Here is a 22,170-nt window from a genome sequence, read left to right as displayed (position 1 = left end):
TGTATAAAAAAAACTATAACATTGATGGATTTCCATATAGTTGAGGCTGATTGGATTAATCACAACTCTTTGTAAGACGGGTCCTTGATATATCTGGCACCCATGTACATGTACAATAGGCAGACCCATAAAAAATGCATTTCTCGCTAAACTGCTACATGTAATATGCTACAAGTATTGATGCATGTAATAAGGAATATTTTATGAGGTAATCTACAGTCGGAATATATCTAGTGGGCGTCTTATAGAGCTACTCATAACTTACATGCGATTTTACTGCGACTGGTGACCCTTCCTTAAGGAACAAAATCAACACTTAGAAATATGGTGTGTATTGTTTTCCATAATAAACGATCACCAGTCGTTCATAAAGTTGCTCGTAATTAAGGAACAGCTTAAAGAAACGCCCACCAGCTCCATTTTTACTATAAAAGACTGACTTGGGACCTTTTTGAAATGTTTTTTCTCTTTTTTTTCCAGTTTATATTAATAATTGCAATGCTCTATTATTACTGCTTAAACCATTGTGAAGCAGAGAAAATGTGAAACAAGTGGAATGCCTCTGGCAGTCTCGCCTGCATTACGCGATTCAATATAACAGCAGAGCTGACTTTAAAAACAACTATTAAATAATTATTCACAAAAAACACCATTCATATGATGATAAAATACTATGCTCATTGACCCGTAATGACCTTGATCATACAACCCGAAGCTCATGCAAGATGTTTAATGACACTTGATTACTCTTTATGGCTTAAGTTTCATTAACTAGATCCTAGAAATTGAAAACATATCTCTTTAAGAAAATTGATGAGTACACATAGAATTAAGTAAAAAGAGCCCTGAACAAGCACAGCCAAATATATTCATATAAAAGTTGTACGACACAAATTTATGTTTATTATTATTATTATAAAGTTTCAAAGTTATGCCGGCAATTCAACAGATACATGTACAACTTGCCCAAAGTTTGTTGATCCTAAATGACCTTTGACTTTGTTCATGTGACCTGAAACTCGCATAGGATATTCAGTGATACACCATTACTCTTATGTCTAAGTTTCATAAACTATATCCATAAACTTTCAAAGTTATGATAGCAATTCAACAATTACCCCCAACATGGCCTACATGTAAGATTGTTGACCCTAAATGACCTTTGACCCTGGTCATGTGACCTTAAAGTTAAGGCAGGATGTTCAGTTATACACCATTACCCTTATGTCCAGGATTCATGAACTAGATCCATAAAATTTCAAAGTTATGACAATATTTCACAAACTTAACCTTGGTTAAGATTTCGATGTTGATTCCCCTAACATGGTCTAAGTTCAATGACCCTAAATGGCCTTTGACCTCGGTCATGTGACCTGAAACTCGGGCAGGATGTTCAGTACTACTTGATTACCCTAATGACCAAGTTTCATGAACTAGGTCCATAGACTTTCTGAGTTATGATGACACTTCAAAAACTTAACCTTGGCCGCCGCCATCGGAAAAGCGGTGCCTATAGGCTCGCTCAGCTATGAAGGCGAGACACAAATAGGGTTGGGCATTCACGTTCTATGTTAAGCATCATACGTTTTTCATTGCTGTTCATCATTCTTAGAATAAGGCATGCATAAAGAAATATGTCCGACTTATCAGGATATGCCTAGTTCTAACATCTCTATATCCACTTGAAAGTTCTGTAAATCTACTCTTACACATGTACATAAGATTACACTTTCAGATGTAAACTTGCAGCCTATGATAATATTTTTTCTTTCAAATTTGACTTTTGCTATGAAGAAAAAATAAAAAAGCAACAACCCACAGCATCAATAAGGAATATTCATTTCAAGGGGAAAAAATGAAGAGATTTTTAAGAAGGCATGACTCCATAACAGTTTACTCTTTCAAACAATCCTTTCTTTCTATCCGTACAAAAACTGAATGGCCAAGGGGTAATTTTCAACACGGCGTTCATAATTAACACAAATAATAATAGCTGGATTTATATAGCGCTTTTTGCCTAGGATACAAAGAGCTTGCTACTATTACCCCAGCCTTACCTCGGGCTACCAATTTTTCAACAGCGCTCAGTGCATTTCAAGGAATTAGTCCATTCACCTTCCTTGGGTTGAGTGCAGCACAGTGCGGATAAATTTCTTGCTGAAAGATAGCACAGTATGGCTAGGATTCCATTTGGGTGAGAGTCAGACCCACTAGTCCACAACGTGTCTACTATTTTATGCATGACTTTCCACTCACAACTTTTCTCATTTTTATGAGAAACTGTACCCAAACTTTTCTTGTTTTAACCCTTTGAACCCTGAATTAATTGGGACGATCGTGACCCTCACCCTGAATTATTTGCCGATACCAAGATTTTCCACAAAATGAAGGAATACATGACATTTGAAATAAATGATCTCCTATTCTCATGATTCGAGCCAAACCATATCAGCGGCACCTTATACTCCGCTGGTACCCGGCCTGACCCGGCTGATGTTGTTTAGCTTCCCGTACTAACAATAATATCAGCATACACATACACATGTAGTCCGTATACGACTCGCCATGTATTATCGCATGAGCCTTCTTGGTAGGGTAGTATATTTGGGCCATTTTTTATGCTAAAACGTTATAAATGAAAGCCAATTGTCAATGAAATTATAAACTGAAGTTATCGACTGAATATCTATAAAATGACGTCATTTTTATAGGTCACCTGACATCTAAAATCCTTGCCTTTCGAATCACATGAGTTAAAGCCTGTATTCTGGCTTTTAGGGTATATGCGCGTTCATGGTGAAGCCGGTATTCTGGCTTTTTGGGTTCAAAGGGTCATACTGTAGATTTGCCAGTTTTGAAGGACAAGAATGGTACTTTGAAATAAAAAGTTGGTTATGCATATATAATTAAAATTTTCTTGGCCTATAAAGTCTATTACACAAAAGGAAAAGCACTTAATGTTGATAATGTAATTCATGGCTATATGCATAATTCATTCACCCAGATTGTTTTATTTTTATAGCCAGAATAAGAATTTCAAGTGTTATTTCATGTAGTTGGGCACAGCAAATACCCATATTCCGGGCCCCGTTGCATAAAAGTTACTTCTGTGGTCACTTGCCTGAAATCCTTGATTCTGATTTGCTGCTTGGCATTGTTACCATGGTAGCTACCATTGGATGGCAAAGTTACCATGATAGTAACTTTTATGCAATGGGGTCCTGGGTCCCGTAACACAAAGGTTAGCGATTAGTCGTACGCTTGATTTCCACGATTGATTATACATTGTAGTCAATGCAATCAATCGTAGAAAAATGTTCTACGATCATTGCTAAGCTTTGTGTTATGGGCCCCTGGTCTGATTTAACTTCCGCTTTCATCTAAATCCATGCCAAGATTATGGAAATCCCAAATTAAAGAAATTATTAAATATGGTTTAGATTATATTACCATAGATTCAGCAGGCACATTTAATAATATTCACGAGGTAATCTCCCTCAAGCAAGCATTAATATTCACGACTTCAAGCCCAGGGTACAACTACATTTATTGTAATAAAAAATAAACCATTGGCAGCATCAAATCCTTGTGGCAAAGCGGTAAAGAGAATGCACTTAAGATGGAAAGGTTCGAGGTTGAAATCTCTTATCTATCTCTTCACACAGGAGCAAAATGGAGGCCACACGGTTGCTAAATGCAATACAGCACATGTTCGCAGTGAAGGAACTCTAGTACAGGTGGAATACTCCTCAGGGAGCGGAGATGGGCATGCAAGGTACATTGGTATGAATTGGGTGAAAAGAACTGCAATTATCTCATGCTCATTTAAAAAAAAATTGCCTAAAGTTTGTTGATCCTAAATGACCTTTGACTTTGTTCATGTGACCTGAAACTCGCATAGGATATTCAGTGATACACCGTTACTCTTATGTCTAAGTTTCATAAACTAAATTTATATCCATAAACTTTCAGAGTTATAATAGCAATTCAACAATTACCCCAAACATGGCCTACATGTAAGATTGTTGACCCTAAATGACCTTTGACCCTGGTCATGTGACCTAAAAATTATGGCAGGATGCCAGGATGGAGTGATACACCATTACCCTTATGTCCAGGATTCATGAACTAGATCCATAAAATTTCAAAGTTATGACGATATTTTAAAAACTTAACCTTGGTTAAGATTTTGATTCCCCTAACATGGTCTAAGTTCAATGACCCTAAATGGCCTTTGACCTTGGTCATGTGACCTGAAACTCGGGCAGGATGTTTAGTAATACTTGATTACCCTAATGACCAAGTTTCATGAACTAGGTCCATATACTTTCTGAGTTATGATGACACTTCAAAAACTTAACCTTGGCCGCCACCACCACCAACGCCATCGGAAAGGCGGTGCCTATAGGCTCGCTCTGCTATGAAGGCGAGACACAAATAGGGTTGGGCATTTATGTTCTATGTTACGCATCATACATTTTTCGTTGCTGTTCATCATTTTTAGAATAAGGCATGCATAAAGAAATATGTCCGACTTATCAGGAAATGTCTAGTTCTAACATCTCTATATCCACTTGAAAGTTCTGTTAATCTACTCTTACACATGTACATAAGATAACACTTTCAGATGTAAACTTGCAGCCTATGATATTTTTTCTTTCAAATTTGACTTTTGCCATGAAGACAAAATAAAAAAGCAACAACTCACAGCATCAATAAGGAATATTCATTTCAAGGGGAAAAAATGAAAAGAGATTTTTAAGAAGGCATGACTCCGTAACAGTTTACTCTTTCAAACAATGATCTCCTATTCTCATGATTCTAGCCAAACCATATCAGCGGCACCTTATGCTCCGCTGGTACCCGGCCTGACCCGGCTGATGTTGTTTAGCTTCCCGTACTAACAATAATATCAGCATACACATACACATGAAGTCCGTATACGACTCGCCATGTATTATCGCATGAGCCTTCTTGGTAGGGTAGTATATTTGGGCCATTTTTTATGCTAAAACGTTATAAATGAAAGCCAATCGTCAACAAAATTATAAACAGAAGTTATGGACTGAATATCTATAAAATGACGTCATTTTTATACATGTAGGTCACCCGACACCTAAAATCCTTGCCTTTCGAATCACATGAGTTAAAGCCTGTATTCTGGCTATTAGGGTATATGCGCGTTCATGGTGAAGCCGGTATTCTGGCTTTTCGGGTTCAAAGGGTCATACTGTAGATTTGCCAGTTTTGAAGGACAATCATGGTACTTTGAAATACAAAGTTGGTTATGCATATATAATTAAAAGTTTCTTGGCCTATAAAGTCTATTACACAAAAGGAAAAGCACTTATGTTGATAATGTAATTCATGGCTGTATGCATATTTCATTCACCCAGATTATTTTATTTTTATAGCCAGAATAAGAATTTCAAGTGTTATTTCATGTAGTTGGGCACAGCAAATGCCCATATTCTGGGCCCCGTTGCATAAAAGTTACTTCTGTGGTAACTTGCCTGAAATCCTTGATTCTGATTTGCTGCTTGGCATTGTTACCATGGTAGTTTTTTTTTTGTTACCATGGTAGTTACCATTGGATGGTAAAGTTACCTTGATAGTAACTTTTATGCAACAGGGCCCTGGCGTGATTTAACTTCAGCTTTCATCTAAATCCATGCCAAGATTATGGAAAGCCCAAATTAAAGAAATTATTAATATGGTTGAGATTATATTTCCATAGATCCAGCAGGTACATTAATATTCACGAGGTAATCTCCCTTAAGCAAGCATTGATGTTCACGACTTCAAGCCCAGGGTATAACTACATTTATTGTAATAAAAAATAAACCATTGGCAGCATCAAATCCTTGTGGCAAAGCGGTAAAGAGACTGCACTTAAGATGGGAAGGTTCGAGGTTCAAATCTCTTATCTTTCTCTTCACACAGGAGCAAAACGGAGGCCACACGGTTGCTAAATGCAAGACAACACATGTTCGCAGTGAAGAAACTCTGGTACAGGTGGAATACTAATCAGGGAGCGGAGATGGGCCCACATCATGCAAGGTACATTGGTATGAATTGGGTGAAAAGAACTGCAATGCTCATGCTCATTTAAAAAAAAATTGATATCCAAATAAATTTCTGTATCTGCGTGTCCTCTTCTACAGCAATTGTGGATATTGAGTAGTAAAGGATGATCTATATACTCCTTGCTGGATGAAACGCTGTAGCTTCCCACAATGTCTCTTGGTGAAAGCTTCATGTATTCCTGTATAAAAATCGAGGTTCATCCGTTCGGCTCTGCTCAATTCATCATCTTCTTGCTCTATTAACGGTAACCTCTTGTTTACTGGAACCTAATTCTCCCCATACAAAGTCTATGGGAATCACAGAACTCAGTAGTCAGTAATGGCAGAGTTTTAGACCATCTTCAACAGACAGGCATTTTTTTCGGTATAAAACACTGACATCGTTCGCATTGACTTTGTCCCCTTGCGGCACCAATCATTCTACAGCTTCAGTTCGGCAGTTCCCCATTTCATTTCATTTCACGCGAGTGATCTTCTCGACCTTCACACACTGGCCAAACGAAAATGAAGCACAAACACTTCACAGTATCCATCTCCTACATGAAATCATCAAACAGCCAAAGTGTTCACTGCGACACCACAGGATAATGAATGGGTGGGACCGTGGACGAGGCTATGCCACATAGGCGTATTCATCGGCTTTGAGTGTCCGTTCTAAGTACTGCTTGTCGATGAGGGCCTCTATGCATTTCTTGATCATGCTTACGCTGGGTGAGAAGCGAGCCCTGGCCTGAGATATTACCTAAAAACAAAACAAAAAAATATAATAATAATAATAATAGTTACACTGATATAGCACTTAATACTTTGCTTCTAAGCACCTTAAATTCCGATTATTACCTCGGTAATCAGATCCTGGCTTGCCCACACGCAATGTACATGTATGTACTTTCTCCACTCCCTTGGGAGCATGCTAACGAGATCTTCAAGATTCTGACTCTCTCTCTCTCTCTCTCTCCCCCTATCCACCCACAATCTTGCTATCTCTCCCAACCAAACTCTTGTAGTAGTTTATTGTATTTGAATTTCTTGAGTGGCTCCAGGATTCTAAGAATAACTACTAGTTGATACGACTTTATTACCTCCCAGCCCCCCCCCCCCACTGTCTCTTCTTCCCTCCCACACACAATAATGCTCTTCCATTCTTTACCTCTTGTATGAGCATGTTGTGTTTGAGTTTCTTGCGTGCTTTCATGATTCTGACGATGGCTGCTTGGAGATAGAGTTTCCTATCCTCGTCCACTGCGTTGTGAGTTTGTTCTACTTCTTGCTGTAAACCAAAGCAGAGCAAAGGTAACCAAAATACATGTAGTTACATGTACAATTACAGAAAAAATGATTGTCAAAGGCATTATTAAATTGCTCATGTTTTGCTCATGTTGTGTATTTTCTGAGGCAAGCATTGTACACCTTTCCTTTCTTAGAGGGATTGCACTTGAGGTCATCTTTTAGTCTTTAGGCTTATATTTTAGCACTTTATAATGATCACGAGCCTATTGTAGTAACAGTTGCATTTAAAGGCAACTCAAACATATTGCCCAAATCCTACATAAGTGTGCTTACTTTGCTCAAATTCAGGTTGCATTTGATTCTTGGGCCCATACTCTGAACTCCGGTTTAATCGAAACTCTGGTCTAAACTTGTGGTTTAAATATGGATAGCCAACTGTGTCAGGCATCTCTAACAGTATAAGTTTAATTTGCCAGCTCATTTGAAACCATCCAATCATTCACAACTGACTGGGAATAATTACTGAAATAGTTCTCTTCATCATTACATCATGAGGAAGAGCCAAGTAAAGATAGGAAACATACGATGTAAATGTGATTTTGACACTTTTGGACATAGTTAGACCATGGCCAAAGTTAAATCTGACTTCAGTATATGGGCTTTGGATTTGATTGCATCTCTTTCTACAATGGGTCTCTATTCTGTCATGGGTAACCCTACAAAATCTTGTTGAAACATCCCACAAGTAATTGGACAACAGTAAAAAAAAAAATTATAAAAAAAATTAGAAAAATATATCAATAACAAAAACAAATTAAAGTTTTAGCACAGTATTTACCTGGGGTGGATCTCTCTGGATAGCTGTTGTAATCTTGAACTTTGTCCTCTTGTTAGAGTATGCAAGATTTAGTTTGAAGCATGTGCTCTCTGTGATTGGGCCCTACATAGAAAAAAAAAAGGATAATGCAAGATTAAAACCATACCGGGGGGGGGGGGGCGTTGTTTGGCAATCAGTATAACTTTCATCATCATCTTCATCTTCATCATCATCATCATCATCATTTTTATCATCACCACCACCACCATCATCATAATCAAAACTTCAATCATAATTGTCATCATCATCATCATCACCACCACCACCACCACCATCATAATCATCACCATCATCATCGACATTAATTACCTCATTGTTCTGTTCGATGAACTTGGTATCGATGAGAGACTGGACTGTTTTAACGAGTTCTTTCTCATTGATCAGAGTACTATTGATTAACTCTGAATACTGCACGGTGTCTTGGTTGTTGAACATGAGTAATACAGCCATCTGGAACGTGGTGGTGGTTACGATGTACGGCTTCTTCAAGTAGTTCAGCTTTAGTTCACCTTGTGTTGGATAAAAAATGAATAAAAACAGTTGACTGAAAAATAAATGGACTAGAAAATGCCTTGCAAGTTTGCTCCTCATGAACATATGATCGTCATGATGATCATCATCATAATAAAACCACCATCATCATCATCATCATCATCATCACAACCTCCAACATCATTGTCTTGATCATCTTCATAAATACCCTCCTCCTCCTCATTGTCATTACCATCGTCATTATGCCGAGTAATTTAACTGTTTTTCATTGTTTTTTATGTAAAAGGGCCACTTTAACGAGCCATGGCTTAAATATTGTCCTTGACCTTTTTAATTTGTATATAATTGTATTCAGTGTATTTTTGAATAAAAAGAACACAAAGTTGAACATCCATAAATATTATCACAATTATCGACACCATCATAAAAAGGAAAAATCTTACCTGTACACAAATGATGCAGCCATGTTAGTTTCCTTCCTGGGAACTTTTCACTGTAGAAAATTTCAAACTGAACAAATAAAAAGTAAGAAATGCATTTAAATTATGGGGTATACTGAATTCTGACAGGTCTTGCAGAGGTACAATCTAGTGCCAATGGACAATGATTGTAGCTGTTAAAAATTGTCATAACTTTAATAAAAGGGCAAATTTCATAAAATATGTACATCTGACTCCCTATATGAAGTGCCTTCCTAAAATTTCTCTCTGTTTCCTAAATCATAACTGCTAGAACAGTCCATGACGTCCATATGTTAAAGGACCGTACACCCTGGCATAAAGGTTGTTTTAATAAAAGCACAAAAACAAACATACCTGTACTGATGAAAATTTGGCAAAAATCCTTCAAAGAGTATGAGTTGTGTCGTTTTAAAATTTTAGCTTTGGTCATATGATATAAATCCAATAAATGCAATTTTCTCAGAAAATTGAGATTGGTTTGTAAAAATCTGAACTGTGGGGCTCTACAAGTTTTCAGAGCATGCAATAATGTTTCAAGAAGATACCCTGAACTTATCGCAATTATTGACCGGTTAGCTTAAAAATCTTGGGCGATTCATCTCTGACCTAAAGGTTTGCAATGATTACAGCATTATTTGAAAGAGAAAAATAAATTTTAACATTCTAAATTAAGTTACACAATCCCTTTAAAGCTTTATTGAAAAATTCCTCTTACCATTCTAACACTCTTCTCTAGTTCTTGTGACATTGCAAACGGTGTGAGAGCAGACTGGCCAAGAGGCCATGAACCGGTCTACAAAAAATAGGGGGAAAAGAAAACAATACATTACACTCAACTTTAGACTCGGAGCCAGAACAAAAGAAATGGTCCCATAAATCTATTGTTCTGGCTTGGTCACTATATTGTTCTAGTTCTGAGTGTAGAATTGAGTGAAGACGACAGTAAAAAATTGCAACTGTCACTATTGATTAACACAAATACAATATATCGTGGATATTTTTACTCTATTTATCAACACATTATAATGCAATAGCAAATTATCTTTGTGGAAACCAATGAATAAGATTGAAAAGATGACATCTGGTAAAAAAAATATGAAAACCCCAAGTGATATTGGGTGTTAAATATGCAAATTTATCTTTTCACAAATAAATTTGCATATTTTATTGACAGAGATTTAAAAATTATTTCAATAAGTTTGTTTATACTGGCTTGGAGTTTATGTTGTAAAGAGTGTGTGTGCCAAATTTTGGCGAGGTTGTGCGAGCAGGCAGCTGAGATTACAAGTGGGCCATGATGTCCCAATCCCCCCCCCCCCCACAGCCAGTCCTCAATAAATCTCAAATAGCCCAGTGCTTATAGGGGTAAGCAACTGACATAAGGATTTTATTAAAAGGCTTTTTTTTGACGAGATACCAGAAATATTCCCCTCGTTATGGCAAATATTGCACTCATCGTTGATTTGTGCAATATTGACCCTAACTCGTTGAATATAGTAATTCACATACCGTGAGGACGTAGATAGAGAAGTTGATCCCGAGGTCCGTCTCCTTCTCTTGGCAAAACCTGGCAAATTTGTTATTGAGATCATCGCTGACCCCCATATCAGTGAACATCCGATGAAGCTTATTAGTGAACTCGTACCCACACGCTTGCTGTATATGGAGAAAGAAGGGAAAAAGGGTAAAATCCAAGTTTGAGATCATCAGAGTTATGTTCATACATGTATTCTCTAACTATCACGACAGTGATACAGTCAATGGGGATGGCCCAATGTAGAAAAGAAAATAAATATAAATAAAACTTTAATAACAAAATAGCAAAAATTGAATTCAATATCTGGTTTAAAAAGCTAGGTGGTTGATATATTGATAATAATAATAATTAAATATGGCTTTAAACAGCATTTGATACTGAATGATGTTAAAGTGGTTTACATATGTACATGTATATCATTCTCCCAGGCATTGATCCTGGCTTGCCTACACTTTCTCCTCTCCCTTGGGAGCATTCCTGCGAGAGTTTTGAAATTCATTAGCTTCTGCATCCTATTGATTACCAATTAAAAACCCGGGTGGAGAGTGACAAAGTGTTGTCAAATGACGCTAGGCCGTGGTGGGATTTGAACACTCGACCCTCTGATAACGACACAACTGTCAGAACCACTACACCAGGGCAGGTAATTTGGACCCAAGAGAGGGTCATAATACACAAATGATACACACAATCGAAGGCATAAGTGAGAATTATACCATAAGATAACTTTCAAACACTTCTTCACACCTGAGGCATAGCCAAGGGAACGTGGACTGTTACAAAGGCATCAAGAGTGGATAATTATTCGGTGACACGACATATGCTCCTGCGACATTTGCTCCGGTCTTATTACATGTATCTCAGAGGGCATATGGTTAAAGTTAGGACTGTGATAGAGTTTTTGGTTCAGATTAATGTAAAGATTAGGATTATGGTTTACTTAGTTTTGGAGGTTAGGTTTTAGTTTGGCATAACATGCACATTTTTCATCGGAGCAATTGTTGCTGTCATGTCATGAAACCAATTATTCTAACGTTCAAGAAAAATGGTGTGTACTATGGCCCGTATTCTGAAGTCGGGTTTAACTTAGACCACGGTCTAACTCTGCTAAAATTATGAGGAGCCAAAAAAAAAAAAAATCTCTTTATATTGTATATTTCTTATGTTTATTATTTGTTTCCTTTTGCTTTCATAATGAGGAAAAATGCTTCAAAATACTTCAGTTATCATTCCCAGACAATTATGAACAATTTGGGTGTCTTATGAGTTAATAAATTGGATGTGTCCTGTTAGGGATTCGTACCCCAATTGGCTCTCCATAGTTAAACCACAACTTTAAACCAGGGTTTAATTTGTTTGTTTGTTTTATTTTTATTTCTGCGTTCACAATACATTATCAAATATATTTACATTGTTTGTAATATACAAAATAATTCATAATGTATACAATATAAACATGATACATAATTAGAAAAAAAATGGTGTGGGCATTTACTTCACATTTTAATAATAAAAAAAATTAAATCCGAGTTCAGAATACGGGCCTAAATGTTTAATAAGATAGTGATGTGGATCCTAGCTTTTGATAAACCATCTTCATCTTAAAACCATGACTGGTTAATAGAACTGGTCATTAGTAGATCTACCAGTCATTAGGAAATTTAACTTTAAAGCTCGAATAATTGACTGGTCACATGACAGATTCCAGCCCATCATCAGATCAGGATCCATATCAACATTTTATAATGGATCACAATACCTTTAGTTTATTAATCATGGCTTCCTCTGCATCCATTGATGTTGATAGACCGTGTATTAATCTCTTCGCTAACATACGTGCATAGAACTGGAAGATGAAAAAAAAATAATGTAAGTACAGGTAAACATTCGCTAGTCGATCTTCTACAAGACATTTAAGGGCCATTTTCCAACATGTGGTCGTTTGGTGAAAATTATTCTGCTTATACTATAGCTTCTCATCCCTTCAATTCCAACCAAAAACAAACCTAAGACATAAAACTTTCTTTTAACATCTAACCAAGCTTTGACTTTATTAGCAAATCTAAAGACCAAACCTAATGTATCTAGAAAATATCTGACCATTTGAAAAAAAAACGAATCAAATTCTGTCAAACATCTCTCATACAGCATATAATTTCAACAATCACATGGACAACCAGTGATGTGGATAAAATGGAAATAACCTCAAGCCAGTTTTTCAATGACCTTTATGAACTCCCTGGCTGTGTAATATAAATTACATTCCTCCTTGTTTACAAATTCTGGTCAAGAAATGTACAATGTTAGTCCATTTCATGTACATTCCTCTTCACTAATACCGTGTTTACACTTAATCGGCTTTTGGTTCAGAACCAAAAGCCGATGCAGAATTGGCTTTTGGTTTATCTAGCACTGCGTTTACACGCTGTTACAGCTCGCGGTTCAGAATCGCGAGCCGATGCAAAACCCTGAAATGATACGCACACCAACAATATACGTCATAATAAAGACAACGCTGGATCCGTGCGCTTACAATTACGTCACAATGGTAAAGTAAATGAAATGCGCGCACCAATTGCCGATGCAGAATCGGCTTTCTGTTTACACGTAGTAAAAAAGCCGATTCTGCATCGGCTCGCGGTTCTGAACCTACTACTTTGGTGGTGCAAAATTGCCGGTTCTTAACCGCGAGCCGATGCAAGTTAATCACGTTTACACGCTATGAAAAAGATTCTGCATCGGCTCGCGGTTCTGAACCTACTACTTTGGTGGTGCAAAATTGCCGGTTCTTAACCGCGAGCCGATGCAAGTTAATCACGTTTACACGCTATGAAAAAGATGCTGCATCGGCTTGCAGTTCTGAACTGCAAGCCGATGCAAAGCCGATTAAGTGTAAACACGGTATAACAAGCTCCAAATTAACATCCTTGTTAATTACACTCCAACTAGTGTTAATTTCAAATGAAAATTTCCTGTGTAATTTACAACCTGTCAATCAATTGTTTAACCTATGACCTACATCTCCTTTGACAAAATCACAGATCAATGCTGAAACAAATATAAATACTAAAATAAACAATTTACTATCAATCTTGAGAAAACAATAGTGTATTGTTCAAATGGGCAAAATGTGAATCAAAATATTCTACAAGTAAATTCTACTGGACTTTAATTTGTCATGTACATGTACAGCTAATTGAAGAAATTAATTTATTTGATACTATTATTAAAGTAACACAATTCATCTTTTATAATGCAATTATTTTTCATAAATCAGTAAGGCAAGAGAGGAAATTATAACATTTATACGGCGCCTAATGCAGATGCTTCTAAGCGCTCAATTTTCTGGTTATAATTAATTCAAAGGGAAGCTATGAATCACAAGCTCTGCTTTTATGTAATTTTCTTTCCCTATTACTCCTTTTTATTTTTCTTCAATATGGATCTTCCTATGGTAATACTATTGCAGTATTTTGATGGAATTATTGTATTCCTTTGTTTGTATCATGTTATTGAATGTTACTAAGTAATATACATGTATTTTGTATGATATGAAAAAAAATCCCAAAATGAAACTGAAATAAAATAAAGAAATAAGGAAATGAAATAAAGTTGGTTTCTCACCCTTTGGAAGATGTCTTTGTCGTCTATATATCTGAAGACCAGAATGCATTGCCCTAACCTGTCATCGAGTTCTGATTCGCTGCTCCCTTTCGAAGTCTTCTTCAGTAATGCATCACAATGCCGTGCCAGCTGGAGACAGAAAGCAGCAGAAACATGTTTGCATTATCAAATGGATAAAGAATCAGTATTGGCAAAATAATCTTTGAAACACTGAACACAAATCTATATTACATTTATAAAGATATTTTTAACTGCGTCGAACCAGCATGGTTAGTTAAAAAACAAACGTACAGTCAATGAAAAATGCCAGTAAATGAAAAATGAAAGTCCATTATTCAAAATCAAACACTTCACCATGTCTGTGTGCTATATCTTATATTATTGCTACAATCAAACAAATTCATATTAATATGTTAATATTCACAAAAGTCAGCCCTTGCAGTTATTAACAAATTTAATCAAAGAAAGAAACATTACACAATTATTAATACTTCTTATGAATTTATTTATTAATTATTTCAATCTTTTTATTTATCAGTTTGTAATTTATTTTATATTTCCAATCTATTTATCTATACTTATCTATTGTATTCTTTATTTTTATGTAAACTTTTGTTTTTATTTCCTTCCTTTTTCTTTATTTACGAAGAAGGCATACAATCTTGAAAGTTAATACATGTATCCCCTTAAAAAAAATCAATTATAATGAAATATAAGAACAAATATACCCCAAACGACCAACCCAAAATAAGACAAGCAAGAAGCAATGTCCTCACATTTTCTGAAGCATTAAACAAAATCGTAGATTACAAAAGTGAAAGACAAACAGTTGTTGATTTACCAGTTCTGGTGATTTACATGAATTGTGTTTTGGAGAAAGCTTCTTGTTGACTACTGATGAACATGCCTAGTAGACAAAGAGAGATACAGAGAAAGAAAGTAAAGAAAGGTCAAACAAAGTACAAGTCGTTGTATTGCGCAATACTTTAATAACTGATTAGGATTTTAGTGTAAACATGTATTTCAACAAAGTTTAATGATGATGATAAACAATAAAACTAAAGTCTTAATCTTGATCTCAAAGATATATCATCTTGATCTTGGAAGTTCCAATCTATCCTTGGGCTCAGCATTGGTGATATTTTTCGAATTTTAAAGCAGTATCACTAAGCAAACACAATAGGTGATTTCAAGTTCAGTGTTGACCTATTGGTGTTGGTGTTAGGTCAAGTATTACACGAGTATAACACCAAACATAAAACGAAGATGGTCCTGAAAAGTCACTCACTATATTTGTGAGATGTCATTGATGGGATCTAGATCAGTTTTACAAACTCAGAATAGATTTTGGAGCTAGGGGAAGCAATCCAAGTTGCAACACCAACACCAATGCCAACACCAGACTTGAAATTACCCAATGTACATCTAAATGTGCAGCGTTGCCTCCTGTCACTGAATGCATGCTTAAACAATCTTCCATCCCTTAAGCAAACACAGACTTACATATCTTCAATTTCAATTTATTTGCTCATAAAATTTATTTGCTTATAAAAATCCATACAAAAACATTACATATACAAAGAATCATATTCACAAAATAGAAAAAAAACCAAGAAATACAACTAAACATTGGATTGAATATGAGAGGGACAGCAAGAAAGAAACAAGCCTTGTAATCAGCTGAAACTATAACATAATATTATACAAAGACTTCAGTAACGATGATCACTAAAACTACAACGTAAAGGTAAGGGGGGGTGCCTGTAATGCCTAGATATAATTTATACAAACAAACTCGATGAATAACTCTTTAAAATAAATTGCCTTGATTTTAACTTACAATATTTAATGAAACTAATTGCTTGATATCTACAGAAACAGAATTTCAGAGTTGTGGTCCTTGGATTAAATTTGGTTTTTAAAAGATGAGAGTCTGGATTTATATAGCAGTTTTTTTTCCAAAGGATACAAAGCTATTATTATCCCAGCTTTAGCTCAAGCTACCATCATTGGCACAGTGCATGCAAGGAATTAATCCTACCGGGTACCCATTCACCTCACCTGGGTCTAGTGCAGCACAGTGTGAATAAATTTCTTGCTGAAGGAAAACACGCCATGGCTAGGATTCAAACCCACAACCCTCTGTTTGAAGGGTGAGAGTCAGAACCACAAGACCATGAAGCACCCACTTACTTACTTACCATATCTAATGATTTTGTAAAGAGTTGATCTTTATTGAAGACTGTTGTTATCATTTCTGAAAATTTGCCGTGTAATGACAGCATTGCTTCTACAAACTGGGCTGGTATCTGTATGTTCATAATAAACAATGGAAAAAAGTGTAATAAAGTTTCAGGTGAAATGAAATTAGCTGTAGTAAACACTGATTTCACGAACAAGTCTGTATAAAAACCAAGACTAATTGTCAACATATCATCCTAGATCTAGATCTGGTACAGTTAAACCAACTGAACTTGTGTGTGTTAAACCATAGACCTATTACGAATGGACATTCAACGAGAGTATTTTATGACCACCACCTGTTTCCAGCTGTCAAAATCGCTGTCTAACCCTTAACTTTCTCTTTACGCGGTTTTTACGACCACCGCCCGGGGCGATTGTTTACACAAGATCCTTTCGCCTATTGAACGTCACCGAGCGATCACTGGCCCTCTTTCGACCAAAGGCGGTCATGTTTTAGCCCCGATTGCCAAAAGGGAAAGTCCCTACATTACCTAGAATGCAATGCGCAATTGATATCCGGTTTTTCAGTACATTATTTTAGGCTGTCTATAATGTGCGATTGTCGTCTGTCCATCAAAAAAAAATCCTGTTAAATTTCATCAATCCTGTGGAATTTTATGCCCAAATGAAAATCAACTTCTGACCGAAGGTAAGCGCTACTATCGACATCAATACTGTCTGAAAAAGATGGAATTTTAACGTTTTTCCGCAGATGTTTTCGTCGAATTTCAAGTGCTTTTTTGCCATAGATATACGGATCTGCAAGGTGATGTCAATGCATTTCATTTACGGTTGTGTGCGATGTACGTAAAAAATACGTTTATGCACGCCTGTTTTCTTGTTTCTGCTATCATTTTCATAGCGCTAACGTTCGCTGCTGTGCGTTGCTGTTGATAAAGTGAACGAACAACATCGCATGTGTAGGAGCAGCGTACAATTGATTTCCGCTGTCCATCAGTGAGAGCATGGTGAGAGCATTTTTAACGACCGGCTTGATGGGTGTCAGCTGCCAGCGGGGCCAGCGCTCTGTTTATAAAAGGATTAACGGCGACGGTCTTTGTGTCAAAGGAGGGGATTCGTTGATTGTCCATTCGTAATAGGTCTATGGTTAAACCAAGGTTAATTGTCACTATATCATCATAGATGTAGAGCTGGTACAGTTACATGTACCTAAACTGGACGTTGTGAAATTATGAAATCTAAGCTGAAAAACAATCACACTGAAGACCACCAACACAGATAAGTACATGTGGGACAGTGTATTATTATTGCTTGGAAAAAGACCAGGGGGCCGTTTCATAAAGTTGTTCGTAAGTTAAGAGCAACTTTAAGAACGACTGGTATCTTTTCTTGTCTTGTGGTAAATGATATTCACCATTGAAATATTCATTGTTGATTATTTTGTGCACTAAGAAAAGTTCACCAGTCATTCTTAACTTTAATCAGCTTTATGAAACTCCCACCAGGCATTTCGGTGAAATACCATGCTCAGTTATTTTGCATTTCTCAGCCATTTCACATTTCTTCCAGAACATGATTTTTTTTCTTCATAAATACTGACACTTTGGTTGGTCATTTGATTGGAATCTGTACGAACTCATTTTGAAATCGTTACCACAACTGACATTTATCTTTAAAGAGCATACACAAATATTGTGAAATGACTTGACTTACATTGTCTCCATGTAGCCCGGCTATTGCCTGTTGACCTGTATTAAAAAACAATGAACATACCACCTTCAATCATATTTTGATAACTTGTGGTGATAATGAGAAAGAAAATTTATTAAGCTAATGTTTAGGTTTGTCAACAGTTATGGGGTTTGAGACTAAAAACACCCAAACAATAAAAAAAAATCAAACTTTTTAGGCCATAGAATTTTGTATTAGGAAAAATATATATAGGCCTACCGGGCAATTCCATAAAATATGTATGTCCGACCCCCTATACGTGGGACTTTCATGAAATTTTCCGTCTCTCATTTCCGGTTCTTTTGACAGTCTGCAATGTTCTCAAATGACCATGACTTGGTCAGTATATGAAGTGAAGTAAGACTTTATAATAATGGGGGTCGGACGAACAAAAAGGTTGATCATTTTATGGAAATGTTCTACATTGAAAATCACAAACAAAAATAAAATCCAACAGTGGAAAATCTGCCAATTAAAGTTTGTATCAGTTTTTAGCATGTGTCCACCAAGCGTACTGCATTTGTGACCAATCACCTGAAAAATGCCCTTTCATTTTAGTCCAACAGGTTGTTTCCTGTGTTAGCTAACCCAGGAAAAGCACGTCCCTTAACATTATTTTAAGCAAGCCTGAATTAATTTGATTAAAACTTGTTGTTCTAGATAGGCATTCTGGTGTATATTTTAGGATTGCTTCCAACCATTTCCAATTGAAATTACATTTCCAAACCAGAACTCGAAATTAGTTTTTAACTCACCCGAATCGACTATGTGTGTTTCTAATTCCTTCACCATGATACTTATCCCACTTGAGAAGGGTTTTAGAAGCTCGTATATTCTTGAAAGATCTGTACATAAAAGATACATGTACACAATAAAACATGCTTTAGAGATCACCTGTATCGATAGACCATCTGTCTATAAAAACCACTGCCTTGTCTCTTCTCATGTCGCACCATCATTCCCATTCAGACTAGAGTGAAGACATATGATTTACTACCATTTTTTTATTTGAAAGACTGGTAAGCCTTCACAACTCACCTTGTTTCTTCTCATGTTACACTATCATTATACATTTAGACTGGGGTAATGACATACTATCTGCTACCATTCTCTTTATCTTTAAAGACTGGTAAACCTTCACAACTCAGTTAGCCTCCACTCATTCCTCGCCATTGTTCTACATTCAGACTGGAGTAATGAGATATATGTTACCATTCTCCTTTTTTTAAGACTGGTAAAACTTCACAACTCACCTTGTCTCTTACCATTGTTCTACAAAGCAGACTGGAGTAATGAGATATCATATGTTTAATACCATTCTCTTTTTCTTTAGACTGGTAAAACTTCACAACTCACCTTGTCTCTTCTCATGTCGAACCATTGTTCAACAAAGCAGACTGGAGTAATGAGATATATGTTACCATTCTCTTTTTTGAAGACTGGTAAACCTTCACAACTCACCCTGTCTCATCTCATGACGCACCATTGTTCTACATTCAGACTGGAGTAATGACATATTATCTGCTACCATGCTCTGTTTGAAGACTGGTAAACTTTCACAACTCACCTTGTCTCTTCTCATGTCGAACCATCATTCTACATTCAGACTGGAGTAATGACATATGATCTGCTACCATTCTCTTCTGACACTCCTCTAGAACCCGGTCGTAGGAGCTGGGGTGAAGGAACTTTCGACTTCTTAGCTGTTCTTCTTGGAGCCTTTGTAACACCTGCAACAACAATATCAAAGGTATTGGTCAATACTTTTAGATTTGAAAAAAAGGGTGTTAGCATAAAGATAAGGGACAGTGATTTTCCGCGATCGCGGAAAACGGACGGAATTCACGGAAAGGGCCTTTTGAAACGGAAAGTGGCATTTCAAACGGAAAATCACGGAAAACGTATTTTCCCTCAAAATACACAGAATAGCAACAGAAATTACTCCAAAATCACAGCAAAATGAGAATATTAAATGGCCAAAAAACCCAGAAAACACGATCTCACTTCGCTACTATCATGACAATTCACACATCGTGGCTGCACTCGACATCAGCACACTCGTTTGTACCCCGCACCGTACCCGTACCCGGCCGGCCGGGAACGTTGGGCTTCATAGCACACATATCGTTCAACTACATGTACACGGTCGTGTGTTGCTGCCCTCTTCGTTTGAAGATGTAACAGCACGATATCGTGGTCTTAAAATCCAAGATGGCGGATTGGGGAAAAGCCGTTGACTGATGATAACGATGTCCAAAAACCCCCAAAATTATCGATGAAATATCATTTCACCGTGAAATAATGCTAATAATATGAAAGGTGAGGATGTATGCATGCAAAATGGGTGTGTAAAAATATTTTATGCACCCGCATACATGTAGATCCGATTAGAACGGATTTTATTGTGTTGTTGGTACAGTAGCAGATACAAATTTTGACCAGTGCGAGTGTGCGTGTTGTGATTTTACAAACGGAATTGTCACTTTTCCGTGTGTACAAAGTCTATGGGGAAACGGAATTTCCGTTTTCTGACATGCTGAAACGGAATTTGAGATTTTCTGAAACGGAAAAGGCAATTTTTTGAAACGGAAAATCACTGTCTCTACATCTAAAGTCTCATATTCTGCACCTCCCCCTCCCACTCTGGAATAGCACATCAACTGACATTTTCTGGATTTCCACTTGTCTGCACAACAAATAGCTTATGCAATCATCTCTCATATGTAATGTACTAAGCAACCCACCTCCCCCCCCAAAAAAAAAAAATGAATAAAAAATAAACAAATAAGAAAAAAAAATTGGAGGGGCTATAATAAAAATTCTATGTAGTTTTTGCTTTTTGAAAAAATTGAATATTTCAAAAATTTGCAAGGAGGAAAGCAATAATGGCAATCCCCATGGAAAATGCAGAAACAAAACAAGCTAGTCCTTAATTCAGGCACTGTAGTCATTACTTCTCAACAATTTTTTTAGGTCTTAGTTTGTTCTAATATTTTTTCTTCTAATAAATTAGTTCTTCAATTTAAAAAAATTAATCTCCATTAAGAGTAGTTCCTACCATGCTTCATTAAAGAAAACATAATCAGCACGTGCATTTGCATTCAGAAAATGACGTTCTTTCTTGAGAGTAACAGCATAGCAATATTTGTATGTGCAAGAGACTAGCACACAATTTATCAAGGAGGGGGCGGGAAGGCTTAAGGACAAAGGCCTCAAAACCTTAAGCCACCGTTCCATTATCACGATCCGAAACCTCGATCCATCCCGATCATTAGATCTGCGGAGAGCGGGATAGGAATCGGTTGAAATCGGGAGCAGCGTAATAACAACGTTGTGAAGACGGGGTAACAGCGGGCAATTTATTCAGATCGGCGTGATCGGCTAAAAATTTTGAACTTGTTCAAACTTTCATGCCGATCTTCTGATTACAAAAAGCAACACGGCACGCAGTCGTAGGCCGAGCATAATCAAGTCTTTCCTGGTGTACTAACAGCGGCATGCGGATGTAATGAATTCCCTGTTCCTTTGGAAAACGTGCATTACTGCAAATTATTTTTCACTGACACTCGGTAAAATGATTCATTTTCCCCCGATCCTCTCCGATTTGAATGTTTGTTAAATCGTAGCCAAATCGGCTTAGTGGAGCAAGGGCTTTTCTCTAGTGTGAATATGATTGAATATATCTACCTTGGCCATGTACTGTGAACAGTCATGATCTTGTAGTAATCTAGCAGCCTCTTTCCTATAGAATGCTCCTGTTTGTTCTAAGCATTTGATCTCAAATAAGTCTTGGTAAAGCTGTCAAAAAAAAAGTTGGAAGAATGAAAGATAAAAGTGAGCAGAAATGATCATCAAGAAGCAAAGTCATCAAAGGGAATTGAAACCTTTGGAACAAGTGGGCTTGTGTGGAAAAAGAAAAATCAAAGA

The 22,170-nt window shown here is 36.7% G+C and overlaps 1 protein-coding gene across 2 annotated transcripts in view; it reads right to left on the bottom strand.

Annotated features, from left to right (window-relative positions):
• Nucleotides 1-1,872: 1,872 nt before the first annotated feature.
• Nucleotides 1,873-22,170, bottom strand: part of LOC129274932 (cullin-2-like) — a 36,282-nt gene continuing 15,984 nt past the window's right edge. Inside the window, exons 8-23 of one of the 2 annotated variants that reach the window (XR_010295484.1) lie at nt 21,931-22,041; nt 19,811-19,973; nt 18,999-19,088; nt 18,226-18,260; nt 16,509-16,616; nt 15,149-15,214; nt 14,308-14,436; nt 12,443-12,529; nt 10,656-10,802; nt 9,862-9,939; nt 9,129-9,195; nt 8,503-8,702; nt 8,155-8,256; nt 7,237-7,356; nt 5,636-6,828; nt 3,033-3,221 (exon numbers count right to left, since the gene is read on the bottom strand). Coding sequence is in view for 1 of the 2 variants with exons in the window: in XM_064108614.1 (XP_063964684.1) it covers nt 6,700-6,828; nt 7,237-7,356; nt 8,155-8,256; nt 8,503-8,702; nt 9,129-9,195; nt 9,862-9,939; nt 10,656-10,802; nt 12,443-12,529; nt 14,308-14,436; nt 15,149-15,214; nt 16,509-16,616; nt 18,226-18,260; nt 18,999-19,088; nt 19,811-19,973; nt 21,931-22,041 (1,632 nt within the window). In the remaining variant the exon portion in view is untranslated. Of the gene's footprint in view, nt 6,829-7,236; nt 7,357-8,154; nt 8,257-8,502; nt 8,703-9,128; nt 9,196-9,861; nt 9,940-10,655; nt 10,803-12,442; nt 12,530-14,307; nt 14,437-15,148; nt 15,215-16,508; nt 16,617-18,225; nt 18,261-18,998; nt 19,089-19,810; nt 19,974-21,930; nt 22,042-22,170 lie in introns of both variants that reach the window. The other variant, XM_064108614.1, reaches the window with a different exon arrangement.

This window comes from Lytechinus pictus, chromosome 13 (genome assembly GCF_037042905.1).
Source record: "Lytechinus pictus isolate F3 Inbred chromosome 13, Lp3.0, whole genome shotgun sequence".
Lineage (NCBI taxonomy): Eukaryota > Metazoa > Echinodermata > Echinoidea > Temnopleuroida > Toxopneustidae > Lytechinus > Lytechinus pictus.
Note: the sequence above shows the minus strand (reverse complement) of the source record. Positions and strands in the feature narration are given on the sequence as shown.